This window comes from Phasianus colchicus, chromosome 5, assembly GCF_987193195.1.
Source record: "Phasianus colchicus chromosome 5, bPhaCol1.hap1.1, whole genome shotgun sequence".
NCBI lineage: Eukaryota > Metazoa > Chordata > Aves > Galliformes > Phasianidae > Phasianus > Phasianus colchicus.
The window spans coordinates 49,545,888-49,571,012 of record NC_143440.1 but is presented as its reverse complement, the minus strand read 5'-3'; the positions used below and the strand labels follow the sequence as shown (position 1 = coordinate 49,571,012).

At 35.0% G+C, this 25,125-nt stretch overlaps 1 protein-coding gene across 8 annotated transcripts in view; it reads right to left on the bottom strand.

The window, feature by feature from the left end:
• EML1 (EMAP like 1) overlaps nucleotides 1-25,125 on the bottom strand; it is a 119,089-nt gene that overhangs the window by 3,672 nt on the left and 90,292 nt on the right. For all 8 annotated transcript variants that reach the window (XM_090141601.1, XM_090141603.1, XM_090141602.1 and 5 more), the window contains 15 exons: nucleotides 24,282-24,411; nucleotides 20,312-20,461; nucleotides 18,750-18,819; nucleotides 16,858-16,968; nucleotides 14,553-14,648; nucleotides 13,876-14,010; nucleotides 12,277-12,376; nucleotides 10,004-10,158; nucleotides 9,234-9,359; nucleotides 8,845-8,976; nucleotides 5,969-6,036; nucleotides 4,406-4,494; nucleotides 3,847-3,944; nucleotides 3,637-3,724; nucleotides 3,322-3,417 (listed from right to left, as the gene is read on the bottom strand). In XM_090141601.1, the coding sequence (XP_089997727.1) occupies nucleotides 3,322-3,417; nucleotides 3,637-3,724; nucleotides 3,847-3,944; nucleotides 4,406-4,494; nucleotides 5,969-6,036; nucleotides 8,845-8,976; nucleotides 9,234-9,359; nucleotides 10,004-10,158; nucleotides 12,277-12,376; nucleotides 13,876-14,010; nucleotides 14,553-14,648; nucleotides 16,858-16,968; nucleotides 18,750-18,819; nucleotides 20,312-20,461; nucleotides 24,282-24,411 (1,644 nt within the window). The remainder of the gene's footprint in view (nucleotides 1-3,321; nucleotides 3,418-3,636; nucleotides 3,725-3,846; nucleotides 3,945-4,405; nucleotides 4,495-5,968; nucleotides 6,037-8,844; nucleotides 8,977-9,233; nucleotides 9,360-10,003; nucleotides 10,159-12,276; nucleotides 12,377-13,875; nucleotides 14,011-14,552; nucleotides 14,649-16,857; nucleotides 16,969-18,749; nucleotides 18,820-20,311; nucleotides 20,462-24,281; nucleotides 24,412-25,125) is intronic.

Sequence of the window (25,125 nt, the reverse complement as noted above, 5' to 3'; positions counted from 1 at the left end):
ATCTGATCTTTCTGCACAGAACTGCTCTCTTGCCTGTTAGCTTCTATTCTCTATTTGTACAACTGGGTTCTGCTGCTCAGGCTTACAACCTTCTTTTGTCTCCTATAGAATTGCCTCATTTTTTCATACCATTCTTCTGTTCGTCAGTTTACTAATCCTGCAGCTTCATGCCACCTATAAATTATACACACTTATCATCCATGCTATTCATGGTCTAAAATAAAATTCATGGTACAGCCTCCTAGACACTTTTGAATCCAGCCAGCCTCATCTCTGCTTTGCTTGCAACGTTTTGAGGTTTTTCAAAGCCCTAACATTTCTTCTATTCCTCTTCTTCATCCTCAAAAACTGATCTTTCTAAAACAGAGCCAAATCAAACATGCAATATCACCTAAAGCCTTGGGTCGTGTATCCAGCAGCCGAAGGTGCTCTTTGCAAAAGCATACAAATCAGGAAGCCTTTTATGGTCTTTCGTCCTGTACATGCATTTGTATCACTAAGATATCCCACACTGAACACGTTTCCTTACATGGTGCTGATTTTCAAACACTTCCAGGCCAACTGACCTGTTTCCATATCTGAAGACAGGTGTTCAACAGGTTAATGTTCATTTTCTATCTAGCCTTGATTATGATGAACTGTGAATGCTATGCATGCTTATCTGAGATTTTTAACATGGTTCTTCTTGAGTGAGAAAATATCCATGCTTTAAGTCAGCCAGCAGTTACTGAACTACCAATATCCTAAATATCTCTCGTCCTAGATGACACGGTTGCATCTTCTAAGGCCAGTGGGGCATTCCTGGCAAAAATTGGCTCATATTGGCTGCTGAGAGGCCACAATGCACTGAAGGACAGAGTGACTTCCAACATTACTAGACTTATTTACAATTTATAAATTATAAGATTTTTCAGTTTATTTTTAAAGCCACTAACTTTGCACTTTATCCTCTCCACGTGGGCTCTGAAGAATATAGACTGACAGATATCAATTCCACCCTTTTCCAGTAAGGTTTCCAGTACCTTTCTACTTCTCAGTGAGGTCCTGAAAACTAGTACTGATGGTCTTGAGATTATGCTTATCAGTTGTTTCTAGGGATATAATGAAGTCTGTCACAGTCTGATACTTTGAAAAAATACCTAATTTTGAAATTTATTCCTCCCTAACCAAAGTAAAGGTCTTACTGATACTTACTGATACTAACTGGGTTAGCCATCAGGTTATAGGTCTTTTAGTTAAGACACACACAAGAAAAAAAAATTCTTAACACCTCAGCTTACACAGTATCAACTCTCTTCTTCCTCCTCTCCATGCAGCATCTCAATACTCGCTGTTTCTTCAGTTATTACTGTACATGCCACAACTGTACATTTATATTTCATTGGTCCTCCAACAGATTCTACTTTCAGTATTCCTCTTCCTTCTAAATTTAAGCAGTTTAACCAAGTTGCTGTCTTGCTGCCATTTCTATCTTTCCTCTGTGCTAGCAGTTTCCAAGCATCAGATCAGTTAAGAAATTACTACACTTTCCCAGCTCCTGTTTTCCAGCTTCAGACATTCCCAAATAGAACTTTGGATTTATGCAGTTTGCCTTTCTGAAGTCCATTAATTTCATTTTGTTGCTTTTTTTTTTTTTCCATCCTGTATGACCTCCCTGATTCCAGTCATTCCTGCACAGGATGTGTTCACGCTCTCAGTAAGTTCATTCCACCTCAATTGAATCCTTCCTGGAATAAACTCCCTTCTAGGTCCTCATCTATTTTCCCTATGAAAATAATTTGGAGACCTTGCTGGGTAGCTATTGTACTGCAATTCCTTTCCCAAAAGACACTGAAATTGTTAAAATGTCACATCCTAAGCAGTTCCTGTGTTTTGACTGATTCTGCTACATATTTTAAAAATTCTAATCATTTATCCTTCCGTGAGGATGGGCAACCCTATCCTCACTAAAATTCTTTTTCTTCACCTATAATCATTAGGTGTTATCTTTGTATCTCCTCAGTCTGAACCTAACTGTGTATCTATGAATCCTCAATATATACAGCACTGGGTTCTTTATTTCTGTATCACATACCGTTTTTGAATAATTTACACCCTTTCACTTTAAAATTTTATTTATCAACTTCCTTCTATTACATTAACAAAATCATAATTGCGATAATCACTCACATTAACAGCTACCCTTATTTATTCCTCATACTTGTCGCTTTAACAGCAATATGTAGTTTAAAATAAACCTGTTCTGCATAGAAGACTAAGAATAAAAATGCCTGCAATGTTTTCATAGGTTCCCCATACGTGAATCTTTGACATTAAATGCAAAGACTTTATAACTTTTTGTCAGATGTAATCCAACCCCAAGCACCGTGGACTTGAATACATTAACAGCTTTATGAAGGCTTTCATCCCTCATGTGAGAAAAGCATGATGTTAACATGCAGCCTTGCTCCTCTTACTAAGGCTGTGTGTTGTTGCAATATCCAAGCAGTGCCTGTCAGATAAACATTATCAAATTTGAATGTTTCTTCCTGGCATATTGTTACTGCCATCCCATCTTTTAGGCTGTAAAAACATGTCCTTTCTGGCTGCTTTCAAACACATCAGTACATTTATTCTGCCTGAAACAAAGGCAAAAATCTTCTCTGCTAACACTAAAACAGACTCCTCTTTGAACATATTTTATGGCTTCCTCTGGCTCTTGCATTCAGCTTTAATGATGATCTGTTTAGTTCTGCACATACTGTGGAATAAACAAATAAATATACAGCATGCAATAGAACACAGCTCCTTCAAAAGCAGTAGAAATCCCTTAGAAACAATTCATTATGATTTTGTCAAATTTTTACTTCTTTCATGTCATTTAATTGTTGCATATTCTATCAATTGGCATCAAATTACACTGAAGTACATAATGATAGGTCCCTTTTGTGTTTGCACAGTAACCAGCGCAAAGGAAACTGGTCTGATGAGGAGATTTGGTCCAGTGGCCACATAAATGACTGACAATTCAATAGAAATGGAACCTGAAATTGAAAGAGATGAGAAGGCAGCACTAGTGTGACAGAAAGGGCAGAGTGCGGCTTCTTTCTTTTCCTCTCACTTGTGTCTTAATTTAATATTTATACTTGCAGCTAGCAAGAATATTAAATCACGGCCTTTCTGGGTTGAAAGACAACGACAGATTGCAATAAGAATGGCATAACAGAACTTCTGTATTTACCCCTGAAGTATGAATAGTCATGTTTCACAAGAAAAAATTGGCAACCACAATATTTGTGAATAACAAGAATGATAAAAGCTTCTGAGAGGAAAGATACTTACCAAAAACATGGAATCCTAAAGTACAGGTGTACGTGGCCCATTCTATATCTCTTGTTGTTTCCACACTTACTACTTGTTTACAAGCTGAGGGAATCCCTACAAAAAAAAAAAAAAAAGAAAAAACAAGAAAGTATGATGAACACTTAATTTTCAAATCAGATAGATTTTGACTGCAGCAGATGAATTAAAACATATGGTCTACCTTGGCAGCTATATGTTTCATTTAAATTTTAAATCTGAATTAGACTGCATGAACTGTATACAAAATGATGTATGATTTTTTTTAAAGTATTTTTAAGTATGATTTTTACTTACAATACAGGATTTCATAGTCACCCGAATTAGACACAAGATATTGTGAGTTAACAGACCAATCCAGATGAGTAATGAAGCTGGAATGACCCTACAAAGAGAAAAATACAGCATTAACTGAACAGTATCTCTCTCTTGATATAATGACAACACACTGCTACAAAATATACTTATGGTGTCATTGAACCAGGAGAAAAAAGAAAGGTTACTTACCGAACATTTGCCAATTCTAGTGTACTTTCTTCCATTTTCATTCACACCATATATATAAATAGAGTTGTCATGGGAACCTATTGCCAGGAAATTTCCATCTAAAAACACAACATACAACTGTAATTATCCCAGTAATAAAAGTTACTCTATAGGAACTGTACTTAAAGGCTACGATCTTGAAAAAGGATGGTCTTGAAAACTTTTGGTTTTTAAGTTGTGTTTGATGCATGTGTCAAGGTTATAATGCTGCGAGTTCATATAGAAAATATTGCTATTAGAAATATATGGCACTTCTGAAAACAGCAACAGCCCATTTAGAGTTAACTTGATTGCAACAACCTGCACAGTTCAGTCGCATTTGTTTTTCCCTTCCCAGTGAAGCCAGAAGAAATGCCATGAGTAGAGTGGAGGCAGTGGGCTCCAGAGAGTAAGACATCAACCATACAGGGCCAATGTTACACTGCATATTTATTTTCAATTTAAGTATTTCAAGTGGGAAATGATCTTAAAATAAATAAATGCCAAAGAATTAAAAAGCAGTAAATAAATGCTCTCAAACCTGGTGAGTAACGCATTACGGACAGCTGTTCGTTTCCATCTGTGTGCACAGTGACCAAGTCTTTTGTTTCTGTGTCAAACACAAACCACCTGTTGTAAATACAGAAAGAGACTAATAAGTCATTCCATAAGAAATTTAAGTCTACTACAATGTTAACCAACTTTTGTTGTGTCAAAAAAGCATAAGTTCCACACCAGTGAAAGAAGAACAGCAACTCCTACTCATTTTGCTTTATTACTACTTTACAAGGACAGTTCCTTTCCAGTGTTTTTTAACCAGTATAACTATCTGACATCGATCCAGATAGCAATCCTCAGATTTTATTGTTATACTCTGTGCTCTTCAGTAGAATAAAGAAAAAAATTGTATTTAATGGCCCTTCTCCTTTAAGATTCCTCTGTGCTATATGAACAATTCAATTGATGAGTACATTAACTCCTAGGACAAAAGATCTAGACCATTCTCTTTTGACATAATGATTAGCTTTATTAATTTACTTTTAATTAAAATTTAATTTTAGTATTATGTACAAGGGACAAATATAAAAATTGCATTTCAATACTTGCATAAAAGCATTAATGACAAAATATAGTGCTGATTATAATCTAATGAAAAAAATCCTCAGAAGGCTTCTAACATAATTTTGGGAACAAATAATCAAATACTCTTGGCTCACAACCTATAAGCATTCTATATGTTTTCAGTTAAGCACAACTGCTTTCAGTACTAATAGCAAAGTCTGCCCTCAAGTGACACTAAAGGAGAGGCTGAAGTTATGGCAAAGGCACTCTGTTACGACTTGGACAATCCCAGTTAAACCAAGGGTCTGCCACAGATCCAGGATGTGACCAGTGGCTCAATCTCTTCTATAAAACAGAGGTACTATTTTTCACCCTGCTTTTTGTCTGTCTTGTCGACAGATTACACTCTTCAGGCAGAAGAAGCCTCTTCATATGCATTTTAACACTACGTCTAGCACAACGAGACATCTGCTGAAATTTTGTTAAAGCTTTTTGACATTAGTGCATCAGAAATAATAAACCACTTATTAAATCTTCAAATGAACATTCTTTTTCTAAGGGATTTCCTTCATGCTGCCTTCTACGCCTCAGACAAGCTCTCTGTACACACTAGTAAATTTAATTGCTTATCTCAGACTCCTCCGTTCAACTCTCCTTTGCCTCGATGGACACAGATTTAACACATAGGTCACTGGTACCATGAGAGCACCTCCCCTCCACCATCTGATGCTGACCCAGACTGCCAGTTCTGCCAAAATCTGCCTCCTGGCACTGATCTGAGATTGTCACACTCTCAGGGCAGAAACCATTTCTTCATTCCATATTCATGCAGTACTCGGCAAACAGTGCAGTACTCCAAGACTAGAATTTCTCAACACTAAAGGAATACAAATAAATTTCATTCTCAAATGCAATTCAAATCAGTGAGGGATTAACATATATCAGGCACACATCTGCAAGTCAAGAACATGAATTTGCATGCAGTGAGCTGGAAAAGTTGTGCTGCTTGTTGGTGCCCAAGGCATATATCTGTGCACCTTACCTTCCAGTTAGCGTTCCTACTGCAACAACAGCTGCTGAAGGATGAAAACCTGAAGACTGTGCTGGATCCTAAAACATTGCACAAGGAAACATATGTTTTTAGCAGTCCAAGTAATAACAAAGAACACAATTAGCTATCTTCTGCAGGAACAGAGTAAGCTTCTCTTTCTCATTTTTTCTTTAAATAGAAATTTGAGAGGAAAAAAATACCATTTTTAACTGATTGAAATATTACCCAATAGATTTCTCTCTCTATACAAGGCTGCTGCTTTCTTCACTACCTAATCTAAAAGTAACTTATCAAAAGATTTCATAATAACAACACTGGCAATGGCAACTTCTCAACAAATCACAAGCAAGTAAGAGACAAAAATAGCTTATTAAATTAGAATTGACCTAAGAATTAATTACCAAAGCTGCAGTTTACCTGATGCCTAATGGACAAGCAAGAATATGACTCAGAAGTATGCATCACTTACAGCTTAATTGCAGATTAGGATACAAACTGGGTTTCTTATTTTTATATGCAATTTTAAAAAGGAGATTACTGTCAAGACAGATAACAGAACTCTTTTCTTATTCAAACAGTATGCACTTAGAGAAGAAAAAAACAACTCCGATGTAATGGACCCACCGTTGTTGCCATCAGCCTCTCTCAAAATGATAAAGAAAGGTAAGCAAAGCAGTTCTTAAACATTTCAGTAAAAATTTTCTTGGAGTTTGCTTTATATTTGCAAAACTACAGCTATATATTCATTGAAGCTCATGGGAAGCCATAATCAGCTGCACTCCAGTCCTGTTTTTCAGAGGACACCACAGATCAGCCAGTAGAAACTTTGACCTTTTAAAGCTGACGATTGCTTTGTGTCTGAAACAGCTGCTTGTCTGGTTAATAGATCCATTCAAATTCTCATCTTCAAGTAATGAGATAATTACTTGTAAGTGCTCTCCTCTTTAGAATACAGGAGAGCAAAGTGCCAAATTTTGCACTTCTCTTCTGATTACAGGCCTGAGAAAACATTCCTGTCACAACAAATATATCAGAAATACTGATCTATTATTCCCTAAGCTTTATAGAAGCTGTATACATAAAACCATACCTTTACACCTAGATGGCCTACCAGAATGGATCCTAGACAATTTGGTTTAACTTATCAATGATTTTCCTAGTCTAAATGTGCTAGTAATAATTTTATGTTGCATTTGGCATCTTGGTAATACTGTGATTTACAAACACATTGAGATTTTAGCAATTCTTATGATTTAACTAGCCTGCAGTATTCCTACAGACTAAAGGGAGGTAACTTATTTTTAAATCTAAATCACATTATCACATCTTAAATCCTAAAGTGAACAGGAGATAAGAAAATGTAATTATCTGACTGCCACTCAGGCCAAACTCTTAGTATTTCTGATTCCCATTTTTATAAGATAAAGAGAACTACTATTATTTCTTTAATTCTTTGTACTAGGCACCAAACTGTCTTTATAACCTAGGCACTGACCTATGAAAATGCTGCTTAAATTTCTAGAGCAGCAGAACTTTTGATTTGGACGCTTCAATTAATTTAATTCAGAAGCTTTTCACATCAACAAAAATACAGATCCTAGAACATACGACCTTGTTTGGACAGAATAAACACCTTTATCTGCATTCCCAAGAGTGATTTAACAAATGCATACAACTGGTGCAAGATACTATGAAAGACAGTATAGCAAATACCACTCTGTTAAGACTTTTGATCTTCTTGCATTTATTACACACATATTGTATTCACTATTATCAATACTGGCTTTAACTTTAAAATGTTATGGGGACCTGAATAATGAGAAAATTTTTCATGAAAAAAGTTGCATAGTTAGGAGTTTTGAAACTTCATGTGAACTAATAATTATTACATTGCACAGAAAGCAATATGAGGTTCACCTGTAAGTTACTGGCTAAAATTTTATTTGTAGACCTGAGTATTTGATAAATATATCTATATCATTTTCTGGCTTTTTTCTTTTTTTTCTGAAGCAAATTTTTTTTTAATGTTTCCACTATACGGAAGGCAGATAAGAAACACAAAGAAAAAAGCTTGGATTATACTGTTCAGTATACTCATCTCCAAAGAATACACTATAACAAGATGTGAATAGAAGACTGATTAGAGGAAAAGAAAAAAAAGCAATGGTGGCATCTCAAAACAGAAACAAAAGCATCACTTCAGCCTCCGGGAGAAAATAATGTTGTCTTTTGGATAAACATTCAGAGATAAAATTGGTGTCAAAAAATTTGTTCCAAAAAAAAAAAAAAAAATCTGTTCCTGGAGATTCATGCAAAAATAAGATCATGTTATTACATAGCCAGTAGGAGTTTGCATATGAGCAGATGAGTGCCTAAGTACCAGATAAAACCACGTCTATACTCTGCATTCTGTACCTGGACATGAAACTGATATCAGAGACATGACAATACCTTCCAAAAAATATGTTTCCTTTTGTGGATACAATGTACTAAAAATCCCAATAAAATATAGAACACTGATAAAAAAGATACCAGAGAATTCTTTTCCTCTTTAATTTTTACTGTTACCAGGACAGCAAACGTAAACCAGATCAGAAATACTTTTAAATTATAAATACTTCCTAACATTTCCTAGTAAAAAAAGTTTTGAAAGTCGGTAACACACCTCAGTGTGATACACCACAAATATCCATACAACCCAGGGCATAAAAGCTTTGGTTTTAATAGTTTTCCATTTTCAGAAAAATTTTTAGACCCATATTTGCTTCTTAGAGCTAACACTGAGATACTTTACATCAATAATCGTATTAAAAACTCAAACTGAGGAGCGCTGTAGGAGGAGTCAACTTGTGTTTAAAAACTTATACCTCTATAATCTTGTTCCAGATAGGACGATGAGTCGTAGCATCCCAGAGGGTAATGTGTTTGTCATGTCCACAAGTGAAGAACTGAGGTTTAGAGGAATGGACTGCAAGTCCCCACAGCTCATCAGTGTGACCCTATACAAACATTTTTTTAATGAGGACAATAACAACAAAGCTAAGCGTGTTTAAACAAGTTTAAGGTGAATAAATTATGTATTAATACATTAGAAAACTATGTTGCTTTGGACAGATGCTAATAACCTATTAAGTTACATTTTTTGCCAAAAGTACTGTAATCATAAATGAAATAGATTCATATTTAGGAAACTTATGTCTGACTCCATACTTTTATAGCTCTTACATACCTAAAGACTTGAAAGGCAACAACTTACCTGGGTTATAGGGAAAAAATCTCCTGACAGTGTCCCCTGTAAGACAAAATTTCTGGTAGTTCCTATTAGCACAACATCACCTTTTCCCTCAGCCACTGTTCTTATTGGACCAAATTGCTCTGGAATCTGTGTTCAGAACAGACAACATAGGTAAGTCAGACTGCAAAATGATTTGTCAAGTATGACTTTTTTTTTTTTTAAATGCATATGGCCTAGCAAATGCATTTTAATGTGCTGCACAGAGAAGAAACAAAATGGATGGAATATGCATTCCTGATTTCCAGAAGTTTGTAACAGCTTGCATCAAATAATTCTTATCTATAGAACACTATATTTGTAAAGATAAGCCAATAATTTCAACAAAGAGAAATGGTTCTTTCATGCAGTGTTAACTCGATCATGTTTTAACTGCAACTATGATATCAGATTAAGCATTTTCATTCAGAGGAATTATCAGGCTTTATATCACTGGTATACAACACACCTGCAAGGTATGTGCCTTTAATTGCAGTATAGGTTCTGAAAGATTCACTGCCAGTCTCCAATACAAAATGTAAGATAAAATGTAAAATTTAAAATATCAAGGAATACCAAAACGTGAGCAGGCTATTAGGCTGCCACAGGCTTATTATCACAGCATATCACATTTTACTGTTGATTTGTCACAGAACGCATAACTGTAAGTAAAGAAAATTTCAAAAGCGCCCGTCAAAAGGCAGCTTGAATGTCAGTTTGAGCAACAGAGTAAATTTAAAGACAGGTGATTTCACCTCAGTTTTGTGAAGTTTTTGGTAATTTCCATTCCAAGATATTAACTTTCGGTCTTTTCCTCCTCCTGACACTAGCGTGCCATCTCGCAGCATGCAGAGTGCAAATATTCCACCCTCATGTGCCCCTTGAACTGCGTGGCTTATTCTGTTGGTGCCTGGATATAAGGAGAAGAAACACTGCTAGTGAAACACTCAGCTTAATAGCTCTTTTTTCCCCAGGCTTTATTTTTTTTCTCCATTTCTCTACCTGCCAAGGATTGCACCTAAACAATGGGTGGGAATGGAGTGTTGCACCAAAACACTCATATCCACAACAGAGACTAATTTAGTCCATCTTAAGAATATATTCTCCAGCATTGCAAAAATAAGAAGTATTCATACTCTTAGTCAAATACAAACAAAGCTAAACAGGTTCCCTTAAGCTTTTCTTGGGAAGTTGACTTCATGTTTGATCTGAAGTAGCACTATGCACTTTATTAACAACGAAACAATAACCCAACCACTTTTTATCCTCCAAGGACATCCCACAGCCATCAGAAACCTTGCTTCTACTGAAGACAAGGAGACAAGTCTTTGCTGGTCTAGCAGAAGGTGTTGAATCACATCCCAAGAGAGCCGGTACCTCTTTATTGATGAACGTAGCATTTTCAAGTACCTATTTAGCCTCAATACACCACCAAAACAACTACAGTAAACATCTCTAACTTGAGAATTGTTGCAGTTATGAAATTTAAATAAATTATTTGTGGTTCTGTTACTTAAAAATGTACTGTAGCCCAAGTGAGGAATGGGTGCAAGTAAGGAAGAAACAATTGTTTTGTCAGCCACAGAATCACATTTCCTTCTAGCCACACCTATGGACACAACTTGTCAGCTACAAATGCTTTCAAATAAGGGAACTTCTTCCTAGGGCTACTCTGTACTGATGGGATCAGTCCAGCTTTGAACATAAAGCTCTGAGTGAAAAACAGCAAAAACATAGAAAATTATTTGCACTAAGTTGTACTAAGGTAAGAAATCAAGAACAAAGGTGGTGGTGTTTAGGTTTTTTGTTTTTTTTTTTTTTCCCCAACCCCAAAAAGCAACAAAGGTGAGGAGATACAAATTAATTCCCTTTTGTTTCTGGGATGGGGTCAGGACAGATCACTTGCAGCCAAAATAGAAAAGAGTACTGGCACGAAGCAAACTGGCACCTGAGCACTGCACTGACCCTGCCATGCCAGCAGCTGCCACTATCTCCCTTGTTTGATGTCAGCCCAAAATAACCAAGAGCAGGAAGGGGAAGGACTACACAATTTCTGAACTTCATTTCATTGCAGTGTTCAAATGTCTTGGTTTAAAGGAGAAAGACACAAAGAATAAAAAAAGAAAGTGAAGTTCAAAAACAGTATCAGATCCATCCACAACAGTGTCATAATATACCAACTGCCCAAAAGCACAAACAGAAGACTCATAGCTTCTTAGCTAACAGATGACAAAAGTCTACAAAAACAAATGAGTAAGGTCCAACTGATTCACCGTGTTGCTTCCAGATTGTCTGCTCCTCACTTCATGTATTTTGGGAAAAGGCACAAAGGAAATAAGGAGCAGCTGTCACCCATATTCCTTACTCTTTTACTAATAAGCTTCCTTTAGGGGATTCTCCTTATTTCTATGCACAGCACCACACACACTAAGTAAATGTTTAGGATATTGCTACTGTTTGTCTTCCAGCAGAAATCACCTTCTGCTGCTTAAAATGGTCTTTTCTTATTAGACAATGTATTTTAAGAAGTTTGTCCTATTCATCCGTTCTTTTGAAATAAAGCTGAAGAATTCAATTCAACATGCATATATTTTAGCCTGGCACCCTAAGGAAAAAAACCTATTTGTTCTCTTTTAAAGGATATTTCAAAAGGCATAACTTTAGCAAACACAATACAGAGTAGTGACATAAGTAAGAGTTTGAGATCATCGATTATGTTAACAGTGTTTCTTGTTATCACCTTGATTAAGGAAATTAATTTTTCCTGCCATTTCTTATTGTCATAAAAATTCTCATTTACCAGCATGGCTTTGTGACTGAACATTTGATCACAAGGAACATTTCTACACAACTTTGTGCTGCAGCAGTCAGGTATAAGTTTTTTAAGAGCTGGAGAATCCAGACTGGAATGGCTTTTACAAAGAACAAGATAAACAGAATTTATTCTTCTTAAAATGAGAATACACTTTAGTAAAAATTCGGATTTTTTAATAATAAATTTTCACTGTAAACTTCAATCTTTTCTTACCTTTCCCCCAAACCAAAATGTTTCCACTCGAGTCTCCTGTAATAGTATCACCATTTTCAGAAAAGGTCACACAGAGGACAAACTTTGGCTTCTCTTGTTTCTGCATGGTTATGAAAAATATACACTCACAGCACCACACAACCCATTCATCTTAATTGTATGCATTTGAGTCATTTAGTTTAGTCTTATATAATTCTACTATTAATCAGATGAAGTTAAGAACATTCCTACAGTCTAAACATACACAATACGTGCAAAGACATCACTTGAGGATGGAGTCCTAAAATGACACAGTTCAGCTACAAGTTATGGATGTATTCAGTGAGGTGGCCTGAAACAAGACCTGGAATGTTCAGATATGAACAGAATCCCCCAATTACTTCTGCATCTCAAACTCTTAAAGTATTTAGAAATGACCAAAGATGAATGCAAGCTTTGTTATGAGTATTTTTAACACCAAATATTATGACAATGTTTGGCTGCAATATAACGCTTTAGAAATCATCTCTTGAAAGAATCCTAAGATTTGGTAACAGAAATTTTGCTTTGAGACCCTGTATTTAAGGTGCTGACAGCAACAAATTGCAAAGTGTATGAGAGGACAAATTTTTACAAGGTAGTAGTGCTTCAGGATATTATTTACAATGTTTATTGACTACTAGTTTCCATGGTCTCCTTTCTCTCTCAGACTATGAATTGTTACTGATCAAGATCACCAGTTTTACATTCGCAATAATGGAACCATGACAGAGGCCAAAATCTGTAAAAGTAGTTCTGAAGTTAAAAACAAAACTAACCAAATTTAGGTATGTCATTTACGTATCTCATCCTTTTTTGATATAAAGTACAAAAACTGACATAGCTAAACAGTTGGGTTTTTTTTCTGTACTTGCAGTTAATGACTCCACAAGCAGTTAACTTGGCCCTACTGTAGTTATCTACAGTCACTGCAAACATTGCTCCTTTGTGCATACCACTGCTGTGAAGCTTAGTCTATGTATAAGAACAAAGCCTTATCAAGGCCTTGAAATGAAAATATTTACCAAATAGCATCCAGCTCAATCTGGATTTGTATTACGTACGTCTATGCATCTAGCAGAGAGGTAAATTAAAAGATATTCACATAATTCATAACTGCACTAGGGGGAAGATTGTCTTCCCTCTAACAAAATTATTTAAAAAAAAAGACATCTCTGTTTCTCTTTTAACTTGAGGTAAACATAAGGACTTTTAAAGAAATCTTACTTTACAAGTACTATTTTATTTTTAGGTACTATAAAGAATATATGAAAAGGAATGCAAGGAACAGAATGGTAACTGCATTTCCAAATTTCATTGTAGTGACAATCCATGCAAATGTCCAGTGGGCAAAGAAATTATTTCAGCACTTACCAGCCCTGAAAAGAAGCTCAAGCTGCTTTTACATCACACTCCAAAGACTTATTGCATCATAACTGATGATAACACAATTGCAATCTAAAGTTCTATAAAATTGCAAGTTTAATCATGATCATGCTGCTTTGATTTCCTCCAAGCTTATTAACCTTACCTCCAGATGATTGTACAATTGGTATAAACATAAAATTAAATAAATTTTACCTCAAATAATCCTTGCTTTTTAATAAGGGAATTCCCTTCTAGAGTCCAAAAATAAAGATGTGATTTTCCACAAGTAACTATTATATTTGTATCAGTAGGGTGAAAATCTGCAGCAAATACAGCCTCATTAGAGCACTTGAAAGGAAAAAGAAAAACAGCGTATCAAAATTTAAAACTCAAAGAAAACAAAATAAGATGAGATTATTCTCTAGTTAGATAAATTGATCAACTCCTCATACAACAAAAAAATTTAATTTTTTGTCAGAGTAGATTAAGATGTTTTAATAGAATATTCTGAAGAAAAAGCCAAAAGATTTTGTGTTTTTAAGTCAGTATCTAAGGTTATCCTTCAAAACTATGTCAGCTAGTGCATAACTATTTATGAAACAGTTTAAGATGTTTCTTTTCAGCACTTTGTCCTCCCATTGAGGCATAGCCCTTTCTACTAAATTCAAGACTGAACACAGTTTTTTGTTTGTTTGTTTGTTTTTTTTAATTAAAAATCTATTAGGGAAATCAAAGGCAAAAAGAAACATTCCCTTTCCTCATGTTCTTTGATTTTATAAAATGGAAAGTGCTAAAAAGGCACAATACCTTCTTATAAAAGACATTTTAAGACAAAAAAAAAATTCTGATCTACACATAAGAACATAGTATAAAATATCTTATAGCAACACCTTCACATCTGCCAGCTTTTCTTCCTTCTGCCAGTCCCACACAGAAAGCACGTGGTCATTTGAGTCATCCACCGAGCAAAGGCTGCTTCCTCCATTCTGTTGCAAAACATGGAAAACATTAATGTAGCAATCAATAAACATTAAAACATACAGGAAAACATTCAAAATAATTAAATACATATAGATGAAAATGACTTATTTACCAGTTTGGTGCAATTCTAATTATCCTATAGAACTTGCTGAAATGTAATTATTCACTGGATTTTTAAAAAATAAAGCTAAAAGGGATCTAGAAGAGGAACACTTGCAAACTGCAGAAAATCAGACTTTGTAAGGAGTGAGGTAGGTGTCTCTTTTTAAAAATTCAGTGACAGATCTTCCCAAGGCAAACTACACATCATCATCTGCACTTTGATGATGATTATACTGAGTTTGTTTCTTGGCCAATTACTTCTTGCCAGATCTGCTGTGGATACAAGGTACAATTTTACTCATTATATAGGAATAATGGATCAAAATTGGGGAACAAACTAGAAAATAAATGACTTATTTCTGACAGACATCTTTTTCATAGTTATGTCTTCTGTCAGCCTTTCTAATCTTAACGACCCTAATCAGTTTAGCCTTTCTTCATGCACCAGATTAGCTAGATCTTCTCCATACCCATTTTTCTTGATTACTTGATGAAGATCCAACTGATACTCAACATGAGCTGAAGGGAGATGATGACATCACAGGTCTCAGTAGTAACAATTGTATAACCACCGACATCTTTTTCCAAGTGGCAGCTATACAGAAAGGTAGCATTCAGACCATTTTTTCTTATCTTGAGGGGTTAAGTCCTAGTTTTGTGTGTATGGTAAAATAAATAATCAAATAATATTTGAATGGGTTGGAAAGCAGTAAGACATGAATATTTATCACATTGTTGCTGGTATTAACCTAGCTTTGATTGCACCTGAGCTTGCTGGAACAGAACAAGCCTATGGTTACACAAGCATTCATTTGGCAGCAATTCTGACAGTCTTGTATCTGCCACACATAGCACTTGTTGCTGCCAGCACAAAAGTTTGGGCTATCAACAGGGCTGTTCCCTGTTTAGGGAACAGATTGGTTTTGGAAGAAAAAGAATAAAAAAGAGGCCCAAACAAACTATTTCATTTTGTTATATAAAAGTTTGCTTGGTTGTTTTTGTGATGGATTAGGTCCCTGGTACATATCTCAGACACAGCTACAAAAATAATTGTGCCAACACAAACCAAAAGGAGACAGACAGGAATTAACAGCCTAAAGACAGGGCTGTCTGAAATGAGAAAAGCAACACTGCTATAGAATGGGAAGTGATGTTTGAAACAATGCTATGACTGTGAAATCACAGCATAAACACATTAAACACTCACTTTCTTGTGACATCTGCCAATAGCAATACTCTACTATAAAGCAAACATTATCCTCCAAAGCTGATCTTGATCTGCATTCTTTCACCTTCATAGCTAATCAGCTCTGCCAATTTACTCCACACTTTAATTCCTATAAAATATTGTCACCAATAAGTTTCATGTACTTATGGAAACTTTCACTGATGTACATTTTGCCTGTGAAATACATCATTTAATCCTTTCTTTTTTTAAAATGCCAATGAGACAATTGGACAACAATATATATGCTCTTTTCTAAACTTGTGTGACAGTTTACAAACTCATGTTTTTCATACAGGACTTAGATGCCACATATGTCATCTTTTTTTTTTCAGCTTGGTGGACTAGAATTTAAAGCATGTTGTCACGAGGCTAACCACTCGATTCCAACTCTTTAATGCCCTTTACCATATACCTTTGCTGCTTTCAAGTGAAAGATTTTGCCTCTCCCATGGTACTCCCACTTTCTAAGTCCACAATCTGAGATACAGGTCATTATAAAGGTCTTTCATTAGTCTTTTTGGGAGAAAAAAAAAGACCACTAAGAAAGTAACTTGATTTTTTTTAACAGAGGGAGAATCTCAATGAGATGATTAAAGAAAAAACAGAAGTTCTTCTACAAATATCTGTCCCTGAAGAAATTAATTCCATGTTAGGGTATGCACAAGGTAGACCTCTGAGACTGCTGAAATACTGCTAACTTTAATAATGGCAGAAATTGCTGGAAACAACTAGGCTGCAAGCTCTCTTCCTCTAAATAAGCAGCTTAAGAAAAGAGACTAAAAGAAAGTTTGGACGTTGGTTTTGTTAAGGAAGCTAAATTTGCAAGGCTTCATAGACCTGTTTAGCAAACATTCTCAATGTGAATATTGTTTTACTCTACTTACAGATTTAGAGAAAGCAATGCAAGTGACAGCTCGGTCAAAAAAACCCATTCCAATGACATGCAGTGTGTTCAGAGTTACAGAATCCCAAACGCGTACGTGTGGTGGTAATTGCTGTAAAAATAGACACAGACATAGCTGTTGAAACAATTTTGGACAAAAACATCAGGATTAAAAATAAAATTATGAGTGCATCCAAAAAACATTTTAATACAAGTTAAGTTAAGCTACTGGAACTTCTGTAGAGCTGGCCACGTACACTATAAATGATTTGCTCGTTACTATGCCTAGAGCCAATATCTAGGTTTGACCATCCAGAGCATACAGTGTGTCAAATCTCATCCATCTTTGCTAGATCACAGAAGTTCATGAATAATATTAAGTGTTTATTAAGGGAAAACTTTTGTTGATAGCACTGCAACACAGGACCTACTGGCAGGTCTAGGATCATCGAACATAATAATTTTGGTTCATATCATAGAATGCATTAGTCTGGAAAGGACCTTAAAGATCATCAAGCTCCAACACCCGTGACACGAGCAGGGTTTTGTCAGCCACTAGATCAATCTATATCAAACAGCAAGTGCAAAAAGATTAAGAAATTCTGAACTAATTAATGCCAATGTCATAAAAATAGCCATAGGACAGAATTATATATTCCTGACTGTTCTTTACAGCTATAAGAACTAAGTTGTTTGTTTGTTTTTCTTCCTGCTAACCAAATTCATGGTACTTATAATGGTCCAAGAACACCTGCTGATCCATGAAAATTATGCACTTCCCTGCCCCCAGTTGCTGGCGTCGGTAACACAAAGAGAGCCCCAATGCACGCACAATGACCAGAAGAAAATGTACCTCAAAGCCACTAGAGGGCAACCCCTGGAAGCACATGCTAAGTAAGTTTTATCCTCAAAATAGCTAGCAATTTAACATAGAACCCTTTTTTTTCTCCTCTCACCAAAAAATAAAAGCTATATTTAATTCTGTGGGTTTTTCTTATAGAAATGACTTTTACATAGGATTACCTATATACATCAAAATTGTAGATTTTATTTCACAAATACAGTCATAAACACAAGCATCTATGAAGTTTAAAAACAGAAATACCAGAGATTTCTCCAACACACAACAGAAATTAAGCCAGTGAGTAACAGAATATTATATTTAGATAAATATCATAATGTGCTGCTGGGTGTTGTTATTCTCAGTTACTTAAATCCTCAATATAAGCATGATTTTTAAAATCTCCCTTACAATTCTTCTTTTATGTCTGTCAAAAACTTTGCAGCACTATGAATCAGCTGCATATTACACAGAAACTTTTTATTCGCTCTTTTCCTACCTCTGCTTGTATTCATTCATTCTCATTTTGTCTTAGGTCTTAAAAGCAAGGATAAGTAATAAATTGAATAATTTTCTAGCTTATAAGTGAGCTTCACAGTAGAGACAACAATAAGAAAATCATTATTGTCTCGATAATGAAAATTTTTTCCCCAGGAAAAAAGTGTCCATTTTATTTATACTTTGTCTTGGTAGTTGTGGTTAGGAATGAAGTGCTATAATGTACAATGAAATCCCCTCTGCTTCTCTTCTTTTTCCCACTTCTGTCTTCATTCTCAGGTTTCCTTTGTATCCTTTTCTATCTCTTTTGGAGACCAGCTCCCAAATTTCCTTTCTCTGTATAAGAAATGGAACCAGAAACAACTGACTGATCTTGATAACAGAATAAATTCGATATTGTGCAAGAGGCATTCTCAAATTAAATTTTAATTGTGTTCAACTCCATCATTTAAAACCAGTTTAAATGCATCATGAGAAGGATGTAACATGTATCTTCTCAGTTACACATTCTTGTGAAATAAACACAGTGGTATGTCAACAAAGGGGTTACTCACTTTTCCATCCTTGGATGTACCTGCAACTTGACCTGTTGCAATAGTGATCCTGTCAGGATGGACAGCCAGGCTGAAAAGGGAAGAGAAAATTAACTTAAAGCCATTTATTACACATTAAATCAAATTTTTACTAGATACTGCAGCAAATAGCCTTATTTTAGTTAGATAAACATACATATCAACATGTTAAAAGCATGAAACCAGAACTGGCTAAATTATTTTCATGCTTTTTTATTAAAAAAATCTTATGATTGTCTGGTCAGTAAAGTAAGCACGTTCTAGAGACAGTCCTTCAGATCAAACACTTACTCACTCAAACATATGACAAATTGCTTAATGGAATGTGTTGACCAGATATTCAGCAGCTCTTAAGGGATGATACCAAATTCTTCTTCAAAAGTTTAGGAAAAAAGAAAAAAAAGTCCTGCAGCTACTGAGAAATAGTAATGCTGAAATTAAGAATCAGACTGTTTTCTAAAATTAAAATAGTTAACACTGTACTCACTTTAGCTGCTCTGCACACTGTTCTAGACATGAAATACCCTGAGAAATTAATGGTGACAATAATTCATCCAGCTTTTTAACAGAGAACTGTATTCCTCTTTCTCATAAAGAAGAAAGTTTTGAAATTTCTGAAGAGTTAGAAAAACTTAAAGAAATGAGATGGAACAAGTCCAAGTTAAAATCTCCTCGTAAAACTAGATTATACAAACAATTCAGTTTTATGAAACACACAACGCAGTCAGATTTGATTATCAGGTCTATTTTGGGGATTCATGGACAACAGGTGTTTCATAAAGCTGAATTTAAAGAAGGGATGTCAAGCTCAGTTCATACGTTAGGGCTCATCAGATAATCTGGGTGCTCTTTCTCAGCAAGTGGATGGATACAGTCAAGATAAACCATATATTTATATGCCAATTCAATGATATTGATATTTCCTGATATCTAGCACCCGTAAGCTTGAAAACAGAAAAATCACTGAAGCCCAAGCTGGCATGCCTGCATGGCAGATAGACCAGACAGCTCTGGAGCAGCGTGTAGGATATCTGCCATGATACAGACATGCTCAAAAACTGTTGAGGAAAATAGGAAAGAACGTATATGAGGATTAATAATTCTATCCTACTTGAAAAAGGAAGCAAGGGGAACCTAAATTAGTCCTAAAAAACTAAATAATTAGATAGTCCAAAAACAGAGCGATTAAAATTAGTAGATTTATGAACAGATTTCTTCATGTTTGTATTTTTGATGTAAAAAGTGCAAGTTACAGAAAATAAGTTGAGTAAACATTCATTATATTATTTATAATATATAATATAATATTATATATTAGTAATATATTACTATATTATATATATTACTATATAATACTCATTATCGGGGTGCCAGACCTTTATGTTATTGTCCAAGCACACTGTTAGACATACAGAACCAACATATGCCCAACTTAAGAGGTTAGATCATTTGAATTTTCAAAACTACGTTACAAGAAAATGAAGTACTGCCAGATAAACATCGTTTTGAGAGAAGAGAAATCAGAAGTGTAATAGGTAACTCACCACTTCACGTCATCATTATGACCAGTGTAATGTCTCTGAAGTTGTTCTTCAACGTTGAACAACACAACTACAGATGCGATGAAATATACAGTTTCACCCGTTGGAAGAAGATACAAGTTACTGCGACAGTCCCGACCCCGATATCCATAGCTAGCATGTTTGTCAAGCTGCAATAACGTTATTCATGAATTAAGAATGTTAAAAATAAGGAAAAATGAAACAAAATTCCTGATAGTTGGCATCTCCTCGCTTGAGCACAGCTTTATTGCTTAAAAACCTCCAGAACAGCAGAGAGAGCCAAAGCATTTCATTGCTCGAGTGCCTGAAAATCTACATATCACACCAGAAAAATGCACAGTAGAAGAGACAAATACAGCATTTGGTAGCCATGGCACCCCTTCAGTATCCTCCAACATTTTCTAAATTCTAGACCAAGACAATATAGCAATTCTAATGCTGTCCTAAGTGTATTTACCATTTATATGGGTTGACAAAATAAAAACTTGGACTTGATGGAAACACTAGTAAGCCATTCAGTTCATCTCCCTGCATTACATTAGGGGGAACTGCATTATCCTTTGTTCAGGTTGATTGATTTCATTATTCTGGTCATTACCAACCAGATGGATAAAAAAAAACATAGAACAGTTACATCATACATTCTGATTTATTTTTGTAGCATTTAAGAGGCAGCAGCCCAGATTCTGATGCTCATCATATCAACACTAATTTAAAATTAATTCAATAAATTAACTGGAATTAATCCAGAAATAATCTCATTTAGACTGAATGCGAATTCAGTCAAATTACATAGTTTTATTTTTATGAAGAATCATTAGGGACTACAACTATTTTGGCTTTCCCTTTTTATGGTAAAAGAGAGGAATAATATCAGCAGAATCCTGGCAAAACAAAAGAGCACTTTAATTCAATCATTATGGAAAATCTGGCTACAATGGATATATGGAAAGGTACTGCTGAAATCCTCCATTACCTGATACTATAAATATATTTGTGCACTATTCCCTCCATAATCAGTGATAACACAGCCAAACTAAAAAATCCATGTTAGCAGAGGACTACAGGATGTAAGGACTACAGTTATTTTACTCCTAAAACAAAAATTTAAGTAACAGCTGGCTGTTAGTTGTTTTTTGTTTTAAATATATGTAATAGAACTGCATGCACAAACATTAAAAATACATTAAAAACATTCAAAAATACAACTTTTAAATTCCCAAATAGGCATTTTTTAGTCAAAATTCCTTTAAATTTGAGATACTTAAATCTGAAGAAATGAAAACAACAAATATTTTTAAGTTATGAAGCATTTATTATCAATTCCTAACATGTCTGTAAAGATAAGATACTTCTTTAAATCACAAACATTACTCAGTTTGTTTAAACTTATTGTTCTCTGTAAAGCCACAACCAACTGAAGTCAACAGCATTCACTGAGTTCAGCAAAACATAATCAATTTGATAACAAATTAGCATCTTATGTTAGTGTAAGAAATAGAATTTTTTAAAAAGGTAAAAACATTATATAGACCTTCATGAGGAAGAAATCACCGTGCCTAGAAATAGCTATTACATGGAAAAGATCACCTTCTTTAGGAAAAATCTCCTTTCTTTACCATTCTTCCTGTTGGGAACAATGCTGCATTCAACAGCATGACTGCTGTCAAATATTCAGTTTCTTTCTAGCCATCCTTTTTCCTCAGATTTAAACTCCTGGGGTTGATCTCTCCCCCTCACAATTTCCCACACTCAGACTTGGTGCCGTCAACCTTGATTTGGTGAACCGGCACTTCAGCACATGTTATCTCGACCTTTTCTCTTCTCCCAGCCTGCAGCCTTTGTTTCAGACCTCCCGCTTATCACATGAGCTGCTCTCAAACAATCTCTGCAGATTGCTGCCCTCTCCCTGGTCTACCCAGTGCTCATGTCCTGCTTGGCACTGCCACCTCTGCTCCAGCCCTCCCTCACACTTTTATCGTTCAGCATTTCTATTTCTTCACATCTGAACGTATCTGATTATCTGAATCTGTGGTTGGTTATGGGGTGGTTTTGGTTTTTTTTTTCTTCCCCCCTTTTTGCCTTTCTCTTCAAATTATCTTGAAATGTGAGCAGGAGTTTATCTTTTCTCCATTACAGTCTATAAATCAAGCATTATTTTATTCGCTAGTCTATTCCTCTTTGAGCCCTGTAGACACCTAGTCACTGACATAACTTTGAAGAATGGATGGCATTATTTGGCTTAATTGTAAAGAAAAAATCTGGAAAAAATAGCATAATATTTTTGTGAAAATATGCTTTCTCCTCAGTAACCACTTAGGGTTAGCTGGAGAACTTCCTACCCTTTCTATTTCTAAATTCATACCTTTTCTATTAATACTAAACATTAATGCAGGATTATGCTGGGTATACAGATACACAGCTGGGAGGACATATGAATATTCAAACAACAACAAAAATAATAGTCCATCCAGGAAATAATCATTTAGCTAAGCTTAGGTGAGAAATTAATGAGACTGAAATTGTGATTCTATCATTTGTTGCAAGTCTGTAATACTAGCATCAGCTTCCCTGTACACAGTGCTAATGGCAATCCACTTTGATTTTGGTTTCTGTGGGATTTGTTTGCTTCAGAAAATATCTTATCGCTCCCCATGTCATCCTTTTGCCCCTTCCTTAAGGGGGAGACTGCAAACCTGAAAAGACATCATTCAGTTGCTTTGTGATATATGTACAATGATTCAGTGGCAGAATGCTGCAAGCAGCATTTATTACTCTATTATCAACTAGTTTATTAATCTGTGGTGCCCAGATATTTTTGGTTTTTAATTGACCCTCAGTTATTTCTGTATGCATTATCTATGCAGTTCCAGCAGAGTGGGGTAGGACCCGCAAAAGCTCAGCTGCAAAAGGAATAGCAAGAATAGTTACTAAATCTGTCATTAATCTCCAGCAAATACAATGGGACTCTTGGAAATTCTGTGTGCAATCTGAAACCACATGGAGTTCTATTTATACAACTTCGAAAAAGAATATTTGCAGCTTTTCTTCTTTTTTTATGAAGACAAAGCAATATCCTATTTGCACTGCTCAGGACCAAAAAAAGTCTTTTCTTAAAATAGAGGTCCTTATGAAGGCTTAATCTGTCTAAAGGTAGTGGATATTACAAACAGATGTTTGTGATTATATTTTACCATAAGTCACCTATTTTTTTTTATACACAAATGAAAAGTCATTTTGTTTTTCAAATGGTAGATGTTTCTTATTACTAATAAAACTGAAATGTGACAATTTCCCCATGTGATGAAACACTAGATTTTTTTTCCAAGTCAGAATTCTGTAATGGTATCCACTTAGAGATATCAGTGGAAAATTCTGGTTGTTTGACATTTATGCTGCTTAAGCACAGCTGAAATCTAAATGCAAGTATTATTTTATCTGATATCTTGTGGACTTTATTGCTGGCTCCTATCAGTTGCAATACGCTGTTCAGTTCTAGTCTTATTCAAATACTGAAGCTGTCCTTATAAGAAGTTGCTGTAACCAATGCTGCACTTTTTATAAAAGTGCAGTTCAAAATGATAAATTATTGCTGAGAGTCAGCAAAAATACCTTAGATTGTTTTATGCATACCATAATTAATAATCACAGTTCACTACAGTCATACAGTATGCCTAGTTTAATCTTCAGCTAATTAGCATGCTTCAAACTCAACCTTCAGGCAATGTTTAAGCAAAGTCTTCAGCTGCCACCCTGTAATTCACTGAGTGCAGAACAGCAGGCCTTGAGAAATGAGCACCTATTTGAATGGAATGTCACTTGCACTTCACTAATGAAGCATACCTCATTAAAGAAAATCTTACATTTGCTATGCTTCAGCTCTAAAATGTATTTAAAACACATCATAAAGAAATCATTGACTTCAAGTAGTTCTCCAACACAGAAAGGATACACCCATTCCAGTTTAAGCCTCTTGGCTGGTAGTTCTACTTTTGCTTCCAAATTGTAAGATTCCACTTGCTCTTTGGGCATGTACATGGTAACAGGACGTCCACGAAGAAACATTTTTACATATCCTTCCTCTACAAAAGGTCAGAAATGTTTAGAGTTACACTAAAAAAAACGTCAGTGGAGAACTCCAGTGCTCCTCAATCCCTTCCCACTAGTTTGGTGTGTTACAATTACAGAATGACATGCAATCACAAACATATAAAATAAGCAGCTTTCTTTTCCCCTAAATCACATTCACTATACAGGCTTTTTTTTTTTTTTTTTTTTTTTTAAATAAAGTCCCTTTTTCCTCTAAATATTTTGAAAAGAATTAGAATTAAACAATGTCATGAAGAACTAAAAAAGGTCTAAGGACTGCAATTAAAACTTTGTAAAAAGAAAATTACATATTACATTTTTTAAATGCTTGAAAGGGGAAAACGTCAAAGATTACAATTAACACAGAAATGCCACTTAAAATTAATTTTATTTTTTAATCAATATTTACAATGGAGCATCAGCATCTAAAGTATTTTCCAACACTCAGTCGCATTCTTTGCATATCAGTGTAAAGACATGCTTTACACTTGATACAGTGTTAGAGATACATTTGAAATAAGGAACATGAACAGTTAGTAAAAGAAATCATGCTGATGTACATGCAAAAAAAGATGTGTTTTAAGAATCACTAAACATTGAGAAGGAGTGACAACATTGACAGCACATTATAGAAAGGAAAATGACAGAGGAGAGAAGCTACAAAAACTGAACTGGCTGACAAGTAAACATTTCTAAAAGAAAATACT